Source organism: Calliphora vicina, chromosome 3, assembly GCF_958450345.1.
Source record: "Calliphora vicina chromosome 3, idCalVici1.1, whole genome shotgun sequence".
In the NCBI taxonomy this organism is placed as follows: domain Eukaryota; kingdom Metazoa; phylum Arthropoda; class Insecta; order Diptera; family Calliphoridae; genus Calliphora; species Calliphora vicina.
The window spans coordinates 53,594,205-53,620,060 of NC_088782.1; the positions used below are offsets into that span (position 1 = coordinate 53,594,205).

At 29.3% G+C, this 25,856-nt stretch overlaps 1 protein-coding gene across 1 annotated transcript in view; it reads right to left on the reverse strand.

Annotated features, from left to right (window-relative positions):
- Positions 1-1,911: 1,911 nt before the first annotated feature.
- LOC135955466 (uncharacterized) overlaps positions 1,912-25,856 on the reverse strand; it is a 44,028-nt gene continuing 20,083 nt past the window's right edge. The window contains exons 4-6 of the mRNA XM_065505817.1: positions 13,135-13,346; positions 5,006-5,478; positions 1,912-2,073 (exon numbers count right to left, since the gene is read on the reverse strand). Of these exons, the coding sequence (XP_065361889.1) occupies positions 1,912-2,073; positions 5,006-5,478; positions 13,135-13,346 (847 nt within the window). The remainder of the gene's footprint in view (positions 2,074-5,005; positions 5,479-13,134; positions 13,347-25,856) is intronic.

The window sequence follows — 25,856 nt, forward strand, 5'->3', positions numbered from 1 at the left end:
GAGTAACTTACTTTATTGGCAGTGAGCGGTCAAAGTCAAATAATTTTTACAAATTTTGCGTGCTGTGGTTAAAATTGAAAATTGTGATACTTCGAGAGTTTATATTTTTTGTTAAATCTACTAAAAGTAGAAATATTAAAATGGAACCATCAACTTCAGGTATTTGAGAACATAAATAAATAACTTTTGTTTAGATAAATGTTTTGAAAATATTTTTTAAGATTTTTTTTAAAGTTCTCCATTATTGGGGTTTTTTCGATATATAGATTGAGTTTAAAAAAAATCAGGGCGAGATTAAATGCTCTTAAAATATGAACTTTCAGCTTCTATATACAGAAAAAAATCGTGCGGATTTATTGAGGTTTTTTACTTATTTAAGTTATAGTGAAAGAACTCCTCTTTCTAAAAAACATATTCTGATACAAAATAGGTTAAAACTTGTTTTTCTTAAATTTTTTTTAAAGTTGTGTTTTTATGTATTTATGATTGTTCATTACAAACATTTATAATATTGTCTTTTGTGGCTTTTTTTAAAAAAAAATTTGTACATTTATAAAATTTTGTGAAAAACAAAAATTAGATTTTAAATTAAATTTATGCTAATGTAAATACATATAATAAATTTATGTTTTGAATTTTTTAATAGCATAGGCTCTAAGGATGCTTTTATTTCCAATTCAATTCATTAATTTATCGCCTTCCATTCCAAAGTTATAGCATAAATTGTGAGCTAAGGTCTTTTTTTTCCAAAAAAACAATGCACTTAACGGGTTAACATTTTTTTTTATTTTTTTTTATTTCAAATGCTGTGTTTTTATGTATTTATGATTATTCATTACGAAAAAATTATAATATTCTCTTTTGTTACTTTTTTAAAATTTTGTGTAAAACAAAAATTGGATTTTAAATTAAATTTATACTAATATAAATACATACAATAAATTTATATTTTATATTTATATTTTTATATTTTTTAATAGCACATTAAGTATGCTTTAATTTCCAATTTTATTCAATAATTTATCGCTTTTCATTCCAAAGTTACAACATAAATTGTGAAAAAGGTCTTTTTTTCCAAAAAACAATAATGCGCTTAAAGGGTTAAACATTTTTTTTAACCTTTATTTTCTAAAATGCTGTGTTTTTATGTGCTTATAATTACTCATCAATAAAAAAATATAAGATTTTAAAACTACTGCTTCTATGAATTAATCGCCACTTTGGGTACCATTCAAATCACTGTGCGGCGCAATGGGTGATTAATTCATAAAAGCCGTAGATTTAAAATATAATATTTTTTATTGATGAGTGATGGAATGGAAAGCGCTAAATTATTGAATAAAATTGGAAATTAAAGCATCCTTAGAGCCATTATTACAACTTGCCTTTATAGTTAAAGTTAACTTTAAGGGTACCTTTTTCTATTGCTTAAAGTTGCCTTTAACTATAAAGGCAAGTTATAATAATGGCTCTTAATGTGCTATTTAAAAATTCAAATTATAAATTTATTATATGTATTTATATTAGTATACATTTAATTTTAATTTTTTTTTTTTCACAAAATTTTATAAATTGTAAATTTTTTTAAAAAAAGTTACAAAAGATAATATTAAAATTTAAATTAAAAAATGGAAAATTATTTTTTTTAACCTGTTAGGCTTTTTTTGTTTTTCGGAAAAAATATAATTTTCGCTATAACTATTAAATCAAAATAAATTTAAAGAATAAGTTAATGTGTAATATGTATTACTATTAGTATAAATTTGTATGCAGTTTTTCTTTCACTAAATTCAGTAAATGTAAAAATTAATCTGACAAAAAAATAAAAATTAAATGTTTTGGGGAAATCTTTGGTTTCGTTTTACCTTCTTAATAAAAAAATATATTAAGATATTTGTATTATTCTGCATTCTAAAATTCATCACAAATATCCCAATTATCATAAGCTTCATTATATTCATTATCTTCATCATCATTATTATAATCTTCTTCATCATTATCATCATCATTATCTTCATCGTTGTTACCATTAAAGGTCTTGTTAAATAAATGACAACCAGAGCCTTGTCTGGACTTTTTTTTAAATATAAGCTGATATCATATACTATTCTAAAATACATAAAACTAATTTCAACTATTACTAACTTAATACTTTGTGGCCCATTAAATGCGAAAATTATCCCAATTTTGGACCTTTTTTAAAAAAATTATTAAAAATATATACAGTGGTGGCCAGGAATTTAAGACAAAAATTGTTTGCTAAATTCCATATAATTGTCAATTATTTTTTCAAATATTTCCACAAATACGTATGCATGAGGACTGTTTTAACACACAAGTGTGTTTTCAAATTCACCATGAACACATAAAATTTGTCTACAACTTGACAAAAATTTTTTTTTTAAATAAACATATTTTCTAACATTTATATCATTATAATTTTATTATTGTAAAATATTCGGACCAAATTTCGCATTTTTAGTTCCATTGTCAGAAACTAGAAACATTAATAATAAATTTCATACCCTATAGGTCCTTTTATTTTGGCTCTATCGCACTTAAAATTCAGTTGATGAAAAAAATTCAAGTATTTGTCTTAAATTGGTGGCCACCACTGTATATTAGAAACATATTTTATTATTAAAACTCTTAGTGCTGGATCACACCCTCTTAGAGCTGGTTCACACATTTCAAGTTTACTTGAGCAAGTCTTTTCTTAAATTGGTGGCCACCACTGTACACACAATTTTTATTAAAAAAAAATTTACTTTATACTTTAACACCTGGTCTTAAAACTTCCATTATAAAAAATTTACTTTTAATAGATTTAGTACTAAAAATAATACCTTGAATTGTAAAAATTTTCAATTTTTTCACTTTTTTTAAAAACAGCAATAATTTGCTAACTTTGACCGCTCACTGAAAAGAAAGTAAACAACTTTGTTGACTGATTATTACTATAGTGATGTAGAATTTTATCTACTTTTACCCTATACCAAAATTTTTTATAAAAACTTTTTCACACTTTTATGCCATTTGAAACCAAAGTGCGACGCACAGTGGCACCATTTGAGTTTTTTTGTTGCAAAAATCATAACTGCTGAACCAAAAGAGATAATCAAAAAATTTAAAAAGCATATGATAGATATTTGATTAGCCTATGAAATTATTGTTTGGAAAAGGTTCTACATCTTTTAGGTGTCAACTAATGGGTTAGCAAAGTTCACATTTTAGGAAAAATCAATTTTATGGGAAGTACAATAACATATTTTTTAAAATTGTTGAGTTTTTATACATTAAACATTAACATTTTTTTTTAATTATTTTTAAATTTTTCATAAAATATTCCAAAAAAGATTTAAATTTATTTTGAAATTTTTTTTCACAGTTATATGTCACAAATTACCCAAAGATGCATGCAACACATTTTTAGAACCATGTCTTTTTTCAAAATTTTACCTCTAGCAAAAAAAGGGCAAGGACGGGCAGCTAAAAATTTTTGCATCAGGTAAAGGAATTAAAGAACTTATTTTGAGAATATGGTAAGTATAGAAGTTGAGAAATATTAAACAATTCGATAGTTGGCAAATATCAATTTACCTGTACACATACAAAGGAAACAGTATATTTTTTTATTCTTTCCTTAATAAATATATCTATCAATATTATCAAGAAAAATAGTGACGATCCATTACCTAGTTTTCGAGATACTGTATCTCAAAGCGGACCAAATTACCTAAATATGTTTTTTGAATACTGAAAATCAGTACACTTTGAATTGCTATATCTTCTGAACAAACAATCTGATTGTAATAAGAGTAGATTATTAGAGTTCATTGGACAATTTCCTGTAAAATAGCTTTATTCATTATTTTGTTGGGGCACACGCAATTTCTGCAACCTCAGTTGATCTACAGGCGCCACTGTGCGACAATGGTTTTAGACTTATGAGAATGGAGATGGACATATGTGCAAGCCCGGAATGGATATGTGGCTCATTGCTGCTCAACCTAACCTAACATTTTTTTAATCCATTTGAATTTTAAGCCGTATATAAAATAGATTTCCATGACCTTCGATCTTCTGCGCTTCTTGTTCCTCTACTTTATGTTTCCACCGGAGATTTGGTCGACCTCTCTGCGTCTTTCATCGCGGACATATTCGAAGGATTTTTTAAAGGATCATTGTCATTCATTCGCACAACATGCCCCAGCCATCATAATCGATGTAGGTTTATACGTTTCACAATATTCACGTCATAACATTGGCCAATCTATTTTATGATCTTTTATTATATTGAATCGGAGGTCTCTATAAGACTTTAAATTTCTTTCAATCATAGGTCTTTATATGGTCCTACATTGACGTCGCTCGTTGGTCCTTATATGGAATTAAATTTTCTTCAATCATTGGTCTATTATTGTCTTACATTGCCTAGAAACAAAGGTATTTATATGGTATTCTACTTCCGTCAATCATTGGTCTTATATTATCTACAATAGTAGATATTTAAATGGTATTAAGTTTCCTTCAATCATTAGTATTTTATGGTCTTACATTGTCTTCAAACCTTTGTATGTTCTTGTATTGATTTCAATCGAATGTCTTAATATGGTCTTAAATTTCCCTCAATCATTGGTCTTTTTGTCATCAATCGTAGGTAATTTTGTATGGTTTTAAATTGCCTTTAGAAGTCAAAATAAATTCGTGAAGGATATGATTTCTTTAATATAATTTCATGAGCTTCATTAATTAAAATTGAGAGAAAAGAATTTTAAAGAAAACTTAAGTAAGATTTGAATTTTTACAAAGAAATCTAAAATTTTCCTTCAAGTCAAAACAATATTTCTATCTCAAAAAACACCTTATTAAAAATTACAACTAATGCCTCTGCAATCCCAATTGAACACATCAATTGGAATCAATCAAGCAATTGCCTTAAAATGGATATATTTCAAATTCATAAATTATTGCTAACTAATGATATTAATTAAAAATCACTTACCGTTTCTTTGTTGGCTTTTGATTTAGATAAAACATCTTCCAACCATATCCATTGTTTTTCCGTATCTTGATTTTCAAATTCAGACAATGCACTGACACGTCCACCACCATCCAAACCATTTGTATTGTAATGCATTCCCCCCGGCATAACATTTATGCCACGATGATGACTATTATAGCCATAACCATGTCCGGATGATGACCAATCACTAGCATGTCCATGATGTTGATGCATATTGTTATGGTGGTAATAATAGTTTTTGTATTCTGTTGAATCAGAGCCCGTGCCACCACCACCACCAGCACCACCTCCACCGCCCATGCTGCCGCCCGAGTTCATTGTGTTTGAAGGCATACGTTGTCGTACGGCTGCCAAATGACTTTGGGAATATTTTGGATCATGCCGCATGAAATTTGTATTCAATGCTATAATACGAAGACGACTTTTTGTTTGCTCAATGGAATAGTAGCCACCTGCAAAATATTGCAAAAGACAATACAAACATTATAGTACATTTGAGAATAAAGAGCAATATGATGATGAAGACACAGATGTTTTGGTTAAAGGAATGAATTTTTGAAGGCGGCAGGCAGTAAGAAAGGAAGGAAGATAGGAAAGAAAACAAATAAGTAAACAAACTGAACAAATAAGATTGAATTTTAAATTGAAAATGAAATTTACAGAAAACAATACAGTTTATGTTGAGGCGTGTGTTATTGTATTATTGTGTATTGCTAAGTTTTTATGTTTTTTTTAGTAGTAGATTTGTATTACTAAGTCTACCCAAGTTGCTCCTGTGTGAGCAGTATGCTCAAATTGTTTTCTTTATTTCCTTCCTTTTTTTGATGTTATTTTAGCAACAGTAAACTTTTTTTCTTTGCTCACACGTGAATTTTGTTTACAATTTTCGATTATTGTTTTTGTTTTATTATTGCTGCTGCTACTATTGTTGTTATTTGTCAGAGAATGAAGCATTTATTATTTATGGTCATTTTCTTATTATATCAATATGTTTGCGTTGTTTTGTTTATTTTGAAAAGAAAACATCATATTGGAATTACGACACAAGATGCCTACATAAAATATGAGAATTTTATTAAAGTCTAGCATATTTGCTATGAATTGTACAGTTCAAAGTCTCTAGCCAATCTCAGGTAATCAATAACATGATGTAAGTAAACTAGGTAAGGTAAACGGACACAAAACTATATTGAAAATAAACAAGGAAGCAGGTACAGGAGAACAAGTTGGAACAACATACACTAGTAATGACTACAGCTTATGTTATATTAAGTTAAATTTATCTGTCTTTAATTAGCTTCAATTTAAAGCCTTTTTATAGTATTACACTAGCTTCGATAGAAGGTCGTAGGGCATTGCCTTCAATTTTAGGTCTTCACGTGATCTAACACTGAATTCAATAGTAGCTCTATATTTGGTTTTACTTTTTATTTAACCATTGAACTGTATATGGCCTAATGTCAGGCCATATATTCGGTATTACACTACTTTCAATCGTAAATTTTTTTATGATGTTACATTGCATTAAATCGCAAGGGTTTATACGCCTTACATTGCCTTTAATAATATTTCCTTTTATGGTATTGCATTGTCTTCAAATGTAAGTTTAAGCATGGTCTCAGATTGTCTTTAATAGTTGTTAGTATTATGATCTTACACTTCTTCTAATTGCAGCTCTTTATATCATTTTATATTGCCTTCAATTGCAAGTCGCAATATGGACTTACATTTTCTTCAATACTAGATGACCGATCCGGCTTGGCTCGGTAGCTATTTACTAATATGATAAGTGAAAAGGAGTCAGTAAAATTTAGTTCTTTGAGTTTTCCTAAAATTGTCTCGTACTTAAAAAAATTATAATTGAAAAAGGAGGCAGTGTTGTTAGTTCCTCGAGTTTCTCCAAAAAAATTCTCTTATTACGAAAAACTAGAAGTAAACTGGAGGCAATATATTAAAAACTTAAAATTTCGAATCGAATAAAAAATCAAGTGATTCTGAAAAAGCATAGTCCAGCTGGCCAGAATTTTTTTTTTATAGTCGGTCAAAGTTTTTTGTTCGAAGGAATCATTATAATATATAAAATAAAATGATGTAACTTAATGTCTGAGAGAATTCTTATAGTCAGAGTTATATTGTTGAATTTTATGGGGACCATTTTTGTGGAAGGTCTTAATCCTCTTTCCCCCCTATTTAGGGTCAATTTGACCCTTTTTTCGAGAAAATAATGCCGAAAAATTTCAGTGAGGGTCACTAAAGATACCCAAGTTGTAAGTAAAGCTCTTTATGCTGAATTAGTAAAATTACACGCCCCCTTTTGTCTCACAATTTTTAAATTTAAAAATCGCGTAAATTCCATTTATGATCCGTATGAGCTGAAATTTAAAGCGTGAATAGTCCTTCATAAGGTCTAAAAAAAATCTGCATACATATGTTTCCTATCTGTTTTAGTTCAAGTGATATTTATGTTTATTTATTTTATTTTTAATTTTACTCGATGTTTTTTTAGTTTTTTAGATATGTCGGGTCTAAAGAGGGTCGACATTTTTTATACCCTACACCTTATTGGGGATGGTATAATGCGTTTATGCAGATGTTTGTAACGCCCAAAATTTAAAAATAATATAGATCCGAATATTCTTAAATCAATGGCATTATAATTCTTGGCAGTTTTTGTTTTCAAATACCAAAATTCCTAAAACAGGGAAAATGTTTTTCAAAAATTGAGTTTTTATTGCCTACACATTTACTACGCGTGATAGTAAAATTGCTTTGTAGCCAGCAGCAAAAATTTTACTTGTTTAGTAATATTGGATCAAACTGAAAACTACTTATTATTTTACTGAATAGCTAGTTATTTTTATTCGAGATTTCAAAGAATTCATGGGTCATACTTGGGTCATAAATGTACTTACATTCAGCTCAGTTATAAGCAGGTTAAAAAAATAGAAAAAATACTGCCTTGTGTGGAAATCGAACCGACAAATTATTTGCTTGTATTTGATAGTCTAGCTGCTAACTCTCTGCTCCATGTACGAGTTATTTTATCGTAAGTTATAGATGCACAGTATTTCTAAACGGCTAGTCAGATCGGAATAAAATTTGACGTGGACCTAGCCAAGGAGAATTCGAGTTTAACTTATTAAACTGGAACCAACAAATGCTCCAGGGCGGGACTATGGGGGCTCAAAGCAGGGTACCTTCGACATGTAAAATGTCCCATCCGATTTCAAAGATTTGTATAGCGTTCGGCTAGGACTTGAAAACTTGCATGCGTGTGCTATTTATCTCTTATAATTTCCAAGTTATAGGCATTTCAAAATTTAAGTTTTAAAATTTTGCCATACCTTGGTCCCCCTTTTTTAAAAATATAGGGCATATTTTGGACCGAATTTTTTTTGTTAGTTAGATAACTAAATATAATATACAAAAGATTTTAGAGCAATATTGATTACGAATTTAAAAATAAACGATTTTCAATTTAAAAATTAAAAAAAGTAGTAATTTTTAGCTGTTTTTTGGTCGAAAACTTAACTCTTTTTTTATTAAAAAAACTTTCTTTAAGAACATATAACAATTTTACGTTTTGGTATAAAAAATATGTTCTATTTTTCGAATATGTCGGCTTTACGCCCTTCTGAAATTGACATATTTTTTACCAAATTTCAACATTGGGCCACATTTCAAAATCCCAAAGCTGGGATCAAAAAACTCGAAGCAGTTTTAGAAAAATTGATGTGTTATTTATTTATCCCCAAAGCATTTTCCCAGCCCCGAGAGAAATGTGGTTCCTATGGGAAAAATTGTAAAAAAAATACCATTTTTGGGATTTTCGCTCCAATTTTTAGGAATTTTGGGATTCTCTTTGACCATTTGACAAGATTTATTACACTTTTTTATTTAGAATGATAAATTTAAAAAACGTTGAAAATGTCATTAAGTTTCGTTAATAAAGATTTTATTATATATTAATTATTTATAGAGTTTCTAAAACTAAAATTTGTATCAAAATTTTAATAGGATTGCAAATATTAGGACCAATTTGATCCACAGTTATTCCGAACTATTTTTTTTTGTTTGGACAAGTTAATTTTGGTCTTACAAAAAAAATTTCAAGTCAATATCTCAATTAGATTCAAAAATATTTCACTTTTAAAACTCAGTCCTTCAAAGATATTGCACATTTTCAGATTTTTTTTTTTGATAAATTTTCTTAAAATTTTATTCAAAAACAAGTCAATTATTCTTACTTAGTCTTATTTGAACCACTATAAAAAAATCAGTCCAGCAGGACTATAAGTTTATTCTACAAATAATATCTGCTGAATGCGCCATTTCTTAATTATAGGGTCGCTATTCAGTGCCACTCAAAAAGTCTCAATTTGTTTGACAGTGTAATTAGCTAACTAGTTTATCCATTCGGCTACAGATATATTTTTAAATTTACTTAAAATTTTTCTAATTTTAATTAAAAACCCACTACTTTAATTTTGTTCCACACAAATTTGTATTCAAAATTTGCCATACAACTTAAAGTAAATATAATTCGTAACACTTTAAAAAGTTGCATTCTGTTCATTTGTTATCAAATTTACCAAATCTTTGAAATATTCTTAAGAAAGTTTTTTCTCTCCAATTTTTTTTTAGTTTTTTTTTTGTTGAAAATGTAAGTTGACTGAGTGTATGTGTGTGTACGTAGTACATGAAGCATACAATACACAAAATCAATTTCCGTTAAAGGCACTTTGCAATTGAATACCTTTTAACCGTAGATGCTGACTTCAACACTCAACAACAAAAACACACATAGCTACAACAACAGCAAGAACAGCAGCAGCAAAAGCAATAAAAAAATGCAATGCAAACGACAACACCAGCAAAAATGTAAACTTCATTCACAGTATATGTATATATGTATCTATACAAACTTACTTTAACATACAAATATTTTGTATATATACGAGGGTAAGTTTAAAAGTTCATTAAAATAAAAATAATGTTGGCGAAATATGTTTCAATGAATTCGATTTGACATTGAGATATTCGCCAAAGAAGTCTAAGATGCATTTTAGTAATTTTTTACCGACACTTCTGTTAAAAATCTTTGAAATCGGATAGAAAAAATTACTTGTATTTAAAAATTTACATGTCGAAGGTACCCTACTTTAAGCCCCCATAGCGCCACCTCCGCAGCATTTGTATGGTCCTTGTCTACGCCCACACAAAATATTATCCCGATCGATCCAACCGTTTCGAAATGCCAGATTTATTTCCCAAAAATTTTGATTTTGCCCCAATTTGCGTGGCTTGATGCCAGGCCAATCAGCCAACTGCAGAGTTCAGCAGACACATATTAAGGACCTTAATCCAATACAGGTAATTTGTTTATTAAATTAAATTATTTAAAAGTTCCCAGATTTAAAAAGTAGCTTTTCAGATGACCTTTAAATATAAATGTTTGTATATATTAGTAGTTTAACTTTAACCACCAATATACATCCATATATACATTAGAGTGACAGCCGATTTTTTTTTTTTAGATTTCAAAGAGTGCCGGGTGGAATATTGTGACACTAGGCCTAAATGTTAAGTGCTGAAAATTTAAGCCAAATCGGGCAACGATTTCTGGACGCGCATCGAGGTCAAAGTTCAGATATATGCAAAATTTTACTGTTAATATGTAATAAATAGGTGAAACTCGTTAACTTTCTGCATTGTTTTCTAGAAATATGTAAATTTATTTATATTAATGAATATTACATTAAAAAAAAAATTTTGGAAATTAACCCTGTATCTCCTTTGGTTCAAAATGACCCAAAAACTGTATTATCGCCAAAATTAGAGAAAAATGCAAATTTTTCAGTTTTTGAAAAAATTTTGCTACTAAATAAATACTTTTGCAATTGAATGCAAAAGAATCGAAATATGTACGTAATTATCGTTGTAATGAGATATAAATAACAAAATTTGATTAAAAAATTTTAAAGTTATTACAAATTCGCCAGACCATTAACGTGTTTAAGGCCACTTGAACAAAAAATTTAGGAAAAAAATTAAGATATTTCGAGAAAAATTAAAATAAAAGCTCATTTTTACTTAAAATATGTCCATATTTACTTGTATATGAGTTTTTGTCTTCGTAGGATACCGTTAACCTATTCGCAGGTAAGGCCAAAAAAAATAATTTTTTTTAACGGCTGTTTCAAAACTCCATTTTCAAATTTTTAAAAATTTTGTTAAACAAATTTCAGATTTTTTCGATCATCACATTGGGGTTTATTGAGATCAAAATAGGGAATAAAAATATGAAAAAATTATATCAATACCTCTTACAGTTTTTCCGTACCTGCGATTTAAATTTAGCGCTTTTCAAGAAAAACTAATTTTTTGTCCATATTTAGGCGAATGAGTCCAATTTCCATACTGTTATAAATTTTAAGTAAAACCTATTCATAATATTATAGTCCTTGTAATTTTAAATATGTTCTGAAAGTTTTACTAAAATCGGAAAACGATAACCTTTAAATCGTGAAGGTCAAAGGTCAAATTTTTCAATATTTGGAATTTCTAATGAAAAGATAGCGAAATGTTATATATTTTTGGGCCGATTTTAATGCAACTTAAGGAAAATATAACATAAAGTCCAGAATTTAAAATAACAGCACAAAAATGGAAATTAACCCTTAGCAGCACTTGGGGTTCAAATTACCCTCAACTTTTAAAATCACGAAAAACACAACCATTTTGACCCCAAGTCCTCTTAAAGGTTAAAATCCATTTTTGCACTGTTGTTGTAAATGCTAGACACCAATATATATTTTCCTCAAGTTTCATGAAAATCGGCCCAAAAATATATAACATTTCGCTATCTCTCCATGAAAAATTCCAAATATTGAAAAATTTGACCTTTGACCTTCACGATTCAAAGGTTATCGTTTTCCGATTTTAGTAAAACTTTCAGAACATATTTAAAATTACAAGGACTATAAATTATGAATAGGTTTTACTTAAAATTTATAACAGTATGGAAATTGGACTCATTCGCCTAAATATGGACAAAAAATTAGTTTTTCTTGAAAAGCGCTAAATTTAAATCGCAGGTACGGAAAAACTGTAAGAGGTATTGATATAATTTTTTCATATTTTTATTCCCTATTTTGATCTCAATAAACCCCAATGTGATGATCGAAAAAATCTGAAATTTGTTTAACAAAATTTTTAAAAATTTGAAAATGGAGTTTTGAAACAGCCGTTAAAAAAAATTATTTTTTTTGGCCTTACCTGCGAATAGGTTAACGATATCCTACGAAGACAAAAACTCATATACAAGTAAATATGGACATATTTTAAGTAAAAATGAGCTTTTATTTTAATTTTTCTCGAAATATCTTAATTTTTTTCCTAAATTTTTTGTTCAATTGGCCTGAAACACGTTAATGGTCTGGCGAATTTGTAATAACTTTGAAATTTTTTAATCAAATTTTGTCATTTATATCTCATTACAACGATAATTACGTACATATTTCGATTCTTTTACATTCAATTGCAAAAGTATTTATTTAGTAGCAAAATTTTTTCAAAAACTGAAAAATTTGCATTTTTCTCTAATTTTGGCGATAATACAGTATTGGGTCATTTTGAACCAAAGGAGATACAGGGTTAATTTCCAAAACTTTTTTTTTAATGTAATATTCATTAATATAAATAAATCTACATATTTCCAGAAAACAATGCAGAAAGTTAACGAGTTTCACCTATTTATTCCATATTAACAGTAAAATTTTGCATATATCTGAACTTTGACCTCGATGCGCGTCCAGAAATCGTTGCCCGATTTGGCTCAAATTTTCAGCACTTAACATTTAGGCCTAGTGTCACAATATTCCACCCGGCACTCTTCAAAATTTTAACAAAAATTTTTTTCCATACAACTGATTGTCACTCTAATATACATATGTACACATTCATTGTTTAAGTGAATTCTGTATGAGTGTGTGTATTTATCAACAAATATTTACCTTGCTGAATAAAAAAATAAATAAAAAACTATATATAAAACTAAACTAACAACTAGTATTTTGTATACAAATTAATATATAGAATTTCGTTACCTTTTTCAAATGTATGCAATGCTTCAGTTGGCAGCCAATGTCGCCACAGTTCGCCCATGTGCCGGAAATTCGTTGTTGTACCATCCTCATGTCCTAATACCGGAAATACAAATTGCGATGAAAATGTTCGACCAAGCAAATCAGTAATGTTGCGCATGATTTCCAATTTTTTCATTTCAGACATTGGATGTGCTGAGTGAGATAAACCATCTCTAAAATTGAAAAATAGCAAAAAAAAAAATAAACTTTAATAAAATATATAGAAAACAACATGAAATATGTAATACAAAATATGGTAACTATGTTGTGTGAACATTGTATAAAATAAAAGTTCACATTTTTTAACTATAAGAAAAAAATTGGTAATAAAGACTATGACACTAGATGTAGAGAAAATTTAGGGAAATGTGAAAAAAAATTTAAAATTTATTTAACAGAGATGAAAGATAAATAATCTAGGATATAAGATTTTTTATTTTTTTTTTAATTTTGAACGAAATACTTCAGAGTATCCCCAAAACTTTTGTGTTCCCTCATATAAAAAATCAATTATTTAACAATAATCACCACATTTAAATAGACATTGAATTTCCATTCCAATTAATTAGGCTTATAATAATTTCATTTATAATATCGTCATTCCAGATACAATAAAATCAATACTTACTTTGTTTAACGACTGAATAAACCGTAATTTAATACAATTACTATCATAGTGACCACACGAAGGTTGTATTTAATTATTAATAAAGATTAACACAACTGTTAATATTCATGTTACCTATTGAAGTGAATTAACATGTTGATGGCTACTTGGTTCAAAAGTTTTAAATTATTATTTTTTTTGCTTTAATGGCAATTTTTTTCTTATATTTTTGCAAAAAACTTTATTTCCAAAACAATATTTCGTTAACTAAGTGTGCAGGAGTTTTACATATTTTACAGCAGAGACAAAAACCATCAAACTCATATGCCCATCCATCTGTCCTTCTGGTCTGACAGTGGGTCAAATTTTTAATTTTTTGATCAATGGGAGCATTAACTAAATGAAAAAAATTTGTTTGTCTGAGAGAATTGTTATTGTCAGAGTTATATTATGGAATTATATAAGGATAATTTTTGTGGAAGATATTAACCCTCTAGCTCCTCTCAAATAGGATTAAAATATTTCACGAAAATTTTTGACGAAAAATTTCAGTGGGTGTCACCGAAGATACCAAAGTTATAAGTAATGCTCTTAACACTTAATTACCAAAATTACATATCACCTTGGGTCTCACATTTTATGAAAAAACTCCAAAAATCCATTTATAATCCCAATGAGTTGAATTTTAAAATGTAAATAGTCCTTGAGAAGATCGAAAGGAAAGGAAAGTATCGAACGAAAGGCCACATTGGTGACCCGTGTACTGAATTTTTTTAAAATAAGATCTACATTTTGATACTCCACCTTTAATTTCGTAGAGTAAGCAATAGGCATAGCTGGGAGTTTATTACCAATATCTAGTAATACACACTTTAAACCTCGCTTGGAGCTGTCCACAAACAATCTTCATTAACCAGCTTTGTAGCTTGAGAGTCATCAATGTGACTACAGGAGATTAAATAATTTTCTGAACTAAAAAAATGTCACTACAAAAGATTAAATAATTTTATTAGCTAAAAAATTGATGAAATTCTTTTATAGATAATTACAGCTCAGATCCTTTTTCCGAAAGGTCTTGCGAAAAAAGCGAAATATATTCTACCATCTCTCAGTGTCCGACAAAACTGACGTGGATTCATATGAGATTGTAAGTGATCTGAATATATTACAGGACTTTAAGCTGACTGTAAATTAGGATGTGTATTTCAAGTTTTTTGAATACAATGTAATTTAACAACGCAATAATAGCAGTTTTTAGGGTCTGTCAAAATCATAGGTACAAAAAACCTCAAAATGACTACTTTTACCACTTCTCAAGTATCGTGAATGTTCACTACACCCGTTAAACATAATGTTTGTAATCCACGGGCCTTAATCTCCAACTTAAAATAACTGAAATACGTGTTTCTCATCAATAAGTCTATTATAGGTTTTCCAAATTTTTTGACTATGTCTTCACCACAAGCGTAACAAAACACATTTCGGTCGTTGCAACAACTTTTTCGCGATGAGGAAATATTGTTATAATCAATTTGTTTACAGAAATGTATTTATACGACGATGAAACGGCACACGAATTTACTTATGACAGCCAATATTGAAAAATTAAGGTACACTTTGGAAACAAATTTTAAAATGATAAATTTTTTTCTTAATTTGTTGACCTGTCTAAATAAATTTTAGAAATTGTGCGTTGGTAACTTCCTTTTGGCACCATATTTTCTATTGCTTATTTTGAGTTCTTTAGAGGACTTAGCAAATTTTCTAAGAACATTATTACTTTATTTTTATACAGTTGCCGTAACGATATTCAATTTCAAAATTATTCAATTGCCCAATTCACAATTGATGTCGTAGTGTTGTAGCATTGTATGTCATAAATATTTTTCAAACAAATTTTTCGAAACAAAAACAAGTCATTAATAAAAAAAATTACGACATACAACGATACAACGCTACGACACCAATTGTGAATTGGGAAAAGATTTCCATAAAATATTAAATTAAATTTTTTGTTAAATTTTAATGAATAAACTAATAAAATTCTTAATAAATACTAAATTAACCGTAAGATCTCTTTTGTTTCTTATTTCTGACTTTCTGGTTGAATTTTCCGTTTTGATGTATTCAGGGACTTATAGTAAAATTTCACGGATAATATTTTTGCGGAACATTTTAACCCCTTAAATCCCTGTTTTAATGGAGTTTTTTGCTCTTTTTTAAAAGAAGGACAAAAAAGATCCATGCCTTGAGGATTTAGAGGGTTAACATATTCTACATAAATGTTTTCCGTAACATTTTGCATAAATTTGCAGAATACATTTTATACCTAAAACGTTCTTTAAAATAAAATTCTTAATAAATGCGAAATTAATCCTCGGCTCTCTTTTGTTATGTCTTATTTCTGACTTTCTGGTTGAATATACCGTTTTGGTGTGTTTAGGGACTTACAGTAAAATTTTACGGATAATATTTTTACGAATTATTAAATTTTAGTATTATTTTAATATATTATTATATTATTGCGGAATTATAATTAAGAAAAGTTTGGAGTTATTATATATTTAGTTACTCATCATAACTTAATTCCACAGAGATAATAATTTGTAAATTCAACAGGGTAGCACTTTTACATTCCACAGTATAACTAGAGGAAAAATCGAAATAAGTTTTTTTTTTTGCTGAATTTTCATATAAATGTGACTTAGATAATGATTTGATTAAACTATTTGTATATTTAGCTTCAAAAATTATTTTAAAAATATTCTATTATGTTTATATTATGTATTGTTTATATTGTTAAATCTATATACAATTTGCTTTCAACTAAAACCATCTCTATTGCTATTTAATTACCATAAAATATTAGTGATACACAATTTTGCCTTAATGCAAATTTAGTTTATGTTACACTTACGGCCAAACGTTAAATGCCACCACAAAGTAATCATTATTTAATTGTAGAACAATTTGCCAAAAATATGTAAATTAATAATGTTTAAAATCGCTTAATTGAATAGAATAGTTTGTTAAAGCATATATTAGTGATGTTCTTAAAATTAGGGATAGTACAAAGTAATTGCAATGCAGAACACTTCGGCAATGGAGCTTGGAAATGCATTTATTTTTAGAAATATTTTATTTTTTATTTATTTGTGGATTTTGATGAATCTTTAGAAAAGCAATTCACTATGTTTAGAATTGCAATTTGATGGTATTGCTACCATATGACACGAAAACAAATTATGGTAGATTTTTACTCAAAGTGCATGTAGGAACGGAACAGTATAAAACGTACGACAGGGGTAAGACAAACTGAGATAGAACGATGGGAGATTTCCATGACATCGATAAAAGATAACTATTGTTAGTAATGTCAGGACGAATGGCGACAAGACAAATTTGAAACGGGCATATAGAAGAGGGACTTACCAGACTGAACAGGGGAATACTCACTGTAATAATAAGAGCAGATATGTTTCAGATATCTAGGGTGTTTAATGTAATTGATGTTTATGTATGGTTTGACAGCTGATAGTTTAGAATTAGTTAAAATTAAGCATTACTCGAGAGAAAAACTGGTTTTCGTTGTTGAGCAATATATCAGTTTGAAAACATCCTAAGCTGTAAAGAACATTGTCACCATGATGGCTTTATTAATAGTCAATATTACCTCGTATGAAGGTACCACGTGGATCCAAATTAGATTTTTGAAAAACAAATTCATCCACAACGTATCAGTATTTGGTGCAGATTTTGGAATGAAAACAATTGGACCAAAGTTCTTCGAAAGTGAGTCTGCAAAGTTCACTCTGCCTAAATTGGATGATACAGATGTGGACGACATGCAGACACCTGTTTTCAGTCCATGGAACAATTCAATCAGACATTCTCGTTATTGTGCTCACACTCTCTCGTTTTTGTGATCAGAATTGACTAAATAGATCGGTTGATTAATTGCCTATAATATATTTTGTAAGAGAATGTCAAGTTTTCCATTTCTGATGCATCTATAATACACATTGGTTTAGAAAAATTTTATTTTGGAAATAATTATGTAGCTCGCGAACAGTAGAAAGTATATAGTTTTTTTGTGCTTGGATCAACACACAGAAGCTGAGTACTACTCATGTAATGTAATGTGTTGGATCTAGGAAAATAGGTAATGAGAATGAAGATAGAGGGAGAAGTAGTTGTTGACATTTGATTTGAGTTTTCCTATATTGAATGTGACAGAAAAGACTTCAGCAGGAAGCTTATTCCACATACGGATAGTAAGACTAAAGAACTATTTTTCCATGTAGTTTTTTTGTGCGATCCACTGTCCAGTCAAGCACGAATGGATAAGCCCTTACCGAAGAACGGGAACAAGTTCTCTAAAAAGGCTATCACATCTAAGAAAGGCAGCAGGAGCATAAAATACCACCTCCCATCTAGGGGAGGTAATGATGATAAATAAGAATACAAGACTCATATTAGAGGCATTGTAGTTGGAATGAATGAATAAATCTTTTAACAGGGACTTATTAAAAGGCAAGTTTAGTGCCAGCAGTCGAGGTAGCTCCCACTCCAATAGCGTATATTACTTGTTATCGTCATCGAGTACTGTTGAGGGCCGGTACAATTACTTTGAACAAATTAGTGTACCTAAAGCCTGAATATTATAAATAAGACTTCAGTCCTACATTCTTTGGTTTTAAGATGAAGAGGTAATTATAATTAGAAGTAGTTTGAGGGTATCATAATATTAATAGGCAAGTCGATTTCTTTAGACCCCTCTTACGCTCACATTATACATTCAATTTGGGCAAGAAATATACCATATTTATTCACAGAAGTGCAAAATGTATATTTTATTGAAATCGGTTCAGTTTCTTAGGAGTTATAAGCGTTTAAAGATGTTACTACCACATATGCAAAATCGTGTACATGTGAACCTTAAGCTAAAAATTAAACAAAGCAATGCGTGTTTGTCCAATTTGTTGTTGTAAATAAATAAGAGAAACAATTAAACAGTATTGATTTCGCTCTGTTTTAAGTGAGAGTTGTTATAGAAAACAAAGAAGAAGACTTTAGTAATTTAAATTCGCTTTAATAAATATATTTTGAAGGTGTTTTTTTATTTTCTAACTCCCACATGCATAAACAATTTTTAAATTTATCAACATTTTTGTAATTGTAGATAATTGTGACGATTTTCAAAGGTTTATCACTGCATGAATGAAAAATGGGACGGGTTGGAAAAACTGGCGAGTCGCCTCACATACAAAGTAAATAGTTATTTCTAAATATTTTGTGAACTATAATTGCAAGAATCTTCAAACTTAGTCTAAATGGCTCTTTTATAAATTCTGCATAGTTTCGCTGAAATTGTTCGGGTTTATAATAGTGGGCGTGGCACACCCTATACAAAGTATATAATTAATTTCGAATATCTGTAGAACTATAATTGTAAAAGTGTTTAAACTTTTAGCGAATTAATTTCTTATTACTGTGCGGAGTTTAGCTCAATATAGACGGAATTAGATTAGAGGGCATAGCACCCAAAATGAGAGAGGTCAGAAAAGGAGGTGAGTGAGCTCCCATACAAAGTAATAATTGCATGGTTCTTCAAACTTTGCCGGATAGCCCTCTTACCATTTTACACAGATTGTCTGAAAATGGTCGGGATTGCATTAGTGGTTATGGCGCAAAGTAAATAATTACTTTTGAATATCTGGAGAATTATAATTCTAAAAGAATTTAAACTCTGTATCAATAAATTTATTACCATTCTAAGGAGGTTAGCTAAAAGCGAATTTATTCCTGATCCCTGTTGGAAGTTTAGGTAAGCATGGTTGGCTTAGTAGGAATGACCCTTCCCTTATAAAGGAAAGTTAAAGTAAAGCTTGATATTTACATAAAAAGTTTAAAAATGGTTGGGATCAGAGCAGTTGAGTGGTATCCCCCATATAAAATTAGTTAGTTATTTTCGAATATCAAGTGATCTGTAATTGAGTGATTCTCAAATTTTGTATGTGTTATTTTCGTATTTCCATTCATATTTTTTTAATTTTACTAGGGTAGGGGTAGCGAAGTGCACCGGGTTATGCTAGTTAGTATTATGACGCGAGTGGTGAAATTCTTGGACCTTGCAAAAGCAATTGCCAAAGATGTTTTCATTAATCAAGAAAAAAAGTTAAAGGTTCACAGGAGATCAGATACCGCCCTAAATCTAACCAAAAACGATGCCAGCTAGCAATTGGATGTAGCTACATGGCTCTCTTCCTCGCTTCCCGGTAAAACAAATCGTTTGGGCTTTGAAACAGGTAAATTATGTATACTCGAACCACTTTAAAAATTTAGAAAATAAAATAATAATAAGTTTGTGCCAACAAAGCGTCATATGCTGGAAGTTTTACTTTACTTCTTTAATTTCCAAAATAAGAGGCGCTGAAGCATACCGATTGCTCTCCGTATCTTATGGTGAATGTGTTTCATGGGTTTCAATGTACGAGAGATGGTTTGTGCGGTTCAGAAGTGATAATTTTGACACGGAAGACAAGAATTGCCCAGGTCAGTCAAAAAAGTTTGGAGATTAAGAATTAGATTACTACATGAAAATTGAGAGCTACTCAATCAGCAATTCCAAAACTCTGCAGGGAAATTGTGTACTATACTAGTGGAAGATGCGAAATACGATTTCGTATGTCTGAAATGATGCTTGAACGCTATAAAAGAAATCCACTGAACAATTACTTGCGATAATTTATGCAATATCATGTTTTAAAAAGTCAGTATTTTTAATTGTCTACTTGACTCTTATATCTTCAGATAATATTGTATATATTATGATTCCTTTATAACTAATGAACAAATTAACAATACCAAATTAACAAAAACTAAAAAAAATTGTTACAATAAAACGGCCAGCAGTTCTAAAAATATAAACATATCATACAAAACTAAACCACAAACATATATATTTACGCATAAAATTAAGTATTGAAGGTCAAATTAGACCTAAAGTCATGTTTGGCAAACAGTAAATAGGCGAAATTTTGCATCAACCACCAAAACAGATAACTTTTATACCATAAAAGATTATTAAGACTATATCTTATATGACAATTTAGGTACAAAACTGTTGTGCATTTTCCTGAGCACAGAAAACTTAAAGAAAATCTTTTAAAAATCAAAGGAAATTGTCCTGCAATTCAGTAAAAACTTTAATACGACAAGTAATAAACTTCAACACTCAGTTATTATACCGTTGGGGTGGCTGGTGTAGATTGTAAAAATGTATGTTTCTCAATTTTGGAATAAGTAGTAGCAATTTTTGTAAACAAAAAGTAAAAAAAAAAATATAAACCTATTTAATGCAGAGAAAATATAAAAAAAATGGAAGAAAAAGTTAATTTCCGTTTTTCTGTGTGTAAGCACTTTATTGTTAATGAAAATCCCAAATGTACACACATACAGATACTGTTACAACCTTGTAAAGGTAAAAAAAATATAAAAAATTACTTTCTAGATTTTGTTAAATGAAACTGAAACGCCTCAGATTTGTACAAGCATTAATAGTAAGCGATTTTCGGACAAGGTAAGGCACAGTAAATTTATCCCATACAACGAAATATTTCGAATTATATATCGATTTATTTCAACTCATGACTTTTTAAAAAATAAAGTTTATTTTTTGCTGTCGTTTTTCTAAAAATTTAAAATTTTTATTCCAACCTTACTCCGATATCTCAAAGTGTTTTTGCATACCTTTCGTCATGCCATAGGAAGAAAAATTACAATAAGCAAGCAGGTGGAAAAAAATGGAATCACACAAAGGGAATAAATACCAGCTCTGGACGAAAGCACATTGTCATTGAAATATACGCTGCGGTAATAGAGATATTGAGCTTAATGTTCATATTTATACCCTTCACCATGAGTGGCAAGGGTATATATAAGTTTGTCATTCCGTTTGTAATTTCCACATTTTTCATTTGCGACCCAATAAAGTATATATATTCTGGATCGTTATAGATAGCGGAATCGATATAGCCCTGTCCGTCTGTGTGTTGAAATCAACTTTCCGAAGCCCCCAAATAACTTACATACACGATTCATACATCAATATCTCCAAAATTCTTCCGGCTCGGTCGCCATTTCAAATCGAGAAAATCGGTCCACAAATGGATGAGATATATGGAAAAAACTATAGACAATATGGATATCTAATGATAGATATTTCAAAGACCTTTGCAACGACGTATATAAGACTATAGTAAGTTGGACATACAATGGGTCAAAATCGGAAAAAAATATTTTTTAACCCGAATTTTTTTTCATCAAAAATATTTTTTTTGTCTTAAATTCTTTTTCCAAAAAAATTAATTAAAGAAATTTAAAAAAAAAAATTTTTGAAAAAACTTTTTTTAAAAAAAATTAAAAAAACAATTTGGAGAAAAAAAATGTTAAAACATTAAAAAAAAAATTTTGATTTTGTTTAAATAAAAATATTTAAAAAAAAAATATTTTTAAGTATAATTTGGTGAAAAGTATATAAGATTCGGCACAGCCGAATATAGCTCTCTTTCTTGTTTTTTTCTTTTTTTACACCCTTCAGCATGACTGGAAATACTATATGCCATTCGTTTTGCAATTTCCACATTTTTCCTTACAGAGTCGATTTGTATGTTGAAATAAACTTTTCAAAGCCACCAAATAACTCACATAAATGATTGATACAACAATATATCCGATATAGTTTCAGAAACTTTTAATATTTTTGTTAAATTATACTTTGGTGGTGAAGGGTACATAAGATTCGGCTCAGCTGAATATAGCACTACTACTTATTATATTTTTTCCGCAACTAACCAAACGGGAAATCTTATAAAATCCCGGCAGAATATTAAAAAAAAATTGTCTCCACACAAAAGACAGTGTATGTTAGAATATGTGTTTTAATTTCAAAATACTGAAAAGATTTTAAGATTTTCTTAACTTGTAAATGCAGCTTCAATAGCTAAGTCTTTGTCTGTGGAAACTGAGTGACACATGTTGTCTATTAAAGTATAATGAAAGCTGTGTTTTTTTTATTTCGTTTTTCCTTTTACTTGTTTTTTGACCACTTTCGTTGTCTAAATGTAATTTTCAAATTGTGGCAAATTTGGTCAAATATTTAGAAAATATATAAATATGTGGTTATACAAGTTCATTTTGATGTGTGTATGCAAGAAATATTCAGTTGTGGGTAAAAGTTTTCATACGCAAATGTTGCAATTCTCAATTACATTTATTTGGATAAAATTGCATTCAGGATTTCGTCATAGCTAAATGCATAGCATAAAACCAAAAAAAAAATCAGGTTTCAGTTTTATACCCTTCACCATTTGTAATTTCTACATTTTTCATTTGCGATCCCACAGATCATATATATTCTGGATCGTTATAGATAGCAGAGTCGATATAGCCATATCCGTATATCCGTCTGAATGTTGACATCAACTTTTCGTAGCCCGCAAATAACTTACATACATCAATATCTCCGGAATTCTTCCGGCTGGGTTGCTATTTAAAATCGAGAAAATCGGCGCACAAATGGCTGAAATATAAGGAAGAACCCGGGACAACCTAGATTTTTGGCCTATTTTTGATCTACATCTGAATTACTAAGTCATTAATAAAGACTTAGTAATTCATTGTCAACAACTAATGATTGTCAAACAAAAGAAAACCCAACAGCTGTTAATCTGGAGTTACCAAAAAATACAATTACTTTATTTACGCCTGAGAGTATGCTAGCAATATCTACTACAATTAAAATTAACCCATTAAGCGGCGCTATACCCAATATTAGTCAACCATTAAATAAAGATAATAAATCCCAAATGCAGGTAGGATTGGACCGGTGTGTTACAGTATTAAAAAGGGCACGAAGTCCCAAGTCTTCGAAAGCGGCACCCTTGGCTAAATTATATAAGGATAGTGAACCTGCCACTCTTCATCGACGTTTCGCAAGCCTTCGACAAAGTATGGCATGAAGGATTATCGATAAAAATAAAACAATATTTACCAGTGAACACACACAAGCTTCTAGAAAGTTATTTAAGTTATCGAAAGTTCGTTCTTAAAGAGGGAGACTTCATAAGTTCACCACAGCCTATTGAAGCAGGCGTACCCCAAGGAAGTATACTGGGTCCCTTCCTATATTTGCTATATACTTGTGATATGCCTACAAACAGTCAACCCACATATCTACTTTTGCTGATGACACAGCTATACTAGCCATTCATGAAAACCCCCAAGAAGCATCTGTACTTTTACAAGACCATATACTCGACATAGAAATGTGGTTAAAACAATGGAGAATAAAAGTAAACGATCAAAAATTTATACATCTTACATTCACATTGAGTAGAGAATCGTGCCCTCCAATCCTAATAAATAATCATATAATACCTCAACAAACTGAAGTTAAATATCTATGTCTGCATCTAGACCGACGTCTTACTTGGAAAAAGTATATAGATACGAAATTGACTCAAATGAAGTTAAAATTACTACAAATTTACTGGCTAATTGGTAAAAACTCGAGATTGAGTTTAGATTGCAAACTTTTGCTGTACAGCTCAATAATAAAACCCATGTGGTGCTATGGAATTCAATTAAGGGGCCTCAGCTTCTAATATTGAAAAAATTCAAAGATTCCAAAATAAAATATTACGAATGATAACAGCAGCGCCTTGGTATGTGAGAAATATTAACATTCATAAGACCTGATGATAAACATAATTTTTCGTCCAACTGTGGTGGGACGTAAATAAAAAATAATATTTAGATTTAAGATTTGAACAAATTATTGATAGTTCACATTATTTTGTGAAGATACAATAAATAAAATATGAAATAAAAAAAAAATTAATATAGACATTATGGATATCTTATGATAGATATTTCAAAGTCCATTCCAAAATTGTATATAAGGCTATTAAAGCGAGAAAAATAAATTTTAACCCGAATTTTTTTTCATCAACGAAATGTTTTTGTCAACAATTTTTTCACTAGTAAAGTAAAAAAAAAAATTAAATAAAATTTTAAAAACATTTAAAAAAATAATTGAAAAAAAATTAAAAAAAAATTTGAAAAAAGTAAAAAAAAATATCCAAAAATACTTGGGGTATATAAGATTTGGCACAGGAGAATATAGTTTTCTTACTTGTTTTTAAATCAATTTTCAAAATTCAAAGCCAATGCCGACATGAAAAACCCGCTAACATATTCTATAAATACGTATGTGCAATATTTAATTTGCCATAATTAAATATTAATCATACGTACACTCAGTATAGCCAGTTTGGTCTTTTGGAGGCATTTTATTTTCAAAATTTATCAACAAAAGCTAAAATAAAAACATTTTAAGGAAAAGTTTTAAAATTTTTTTTGAAATAATACAAACAAAAATGAAGTAGAAATAACCAGCGAAGTGATATTATTTTCCTGATAGGTGTTATCAAGTATAAGAAGTATCTGTTTTTAAATTTACCAAACACCTCCAAAATGTTGAGAAAAGGTTTTTTGTAACTTTATACACTATAAGCCAGTAACTTAGTTGACTTGAAACTGAATTTAAGAAAGAAGAAACTCAGGCATTTCGAATGCTGTGTATGATATTTAAGTAAACTTGAGAAATTTTTAATTTGTTCACCAAATGAAGCAGATCCACAGATTAATGCACAAATTTTCTTTCTCCGTCGCAGACTTCTGCGAAATGGAGACACTACATCGAAAATATCCTGAAAAAAGCCGACCTCATGGATCAAAACAATTGGAGAAGATTAACACTTCTCAGCATGATTAATAAAATAGTAGCTGATATTATCTCCAGACGAATCTCTGATAAATGAACAGACTGGATCCCGTCTATTTCATTGTTTTGTATGCTTTGAAAAAGCATTTGACACACTAGATCACAATGTCATATGGAGTGCTTTAATATGAAAATGTGTTCAAACGAAACTTATTTCTCTTATTAAGATTCTGTATGATATCGGAACTTGCCATATACTGCCTGGAAGGAAATTAAGCAAAAAAATTA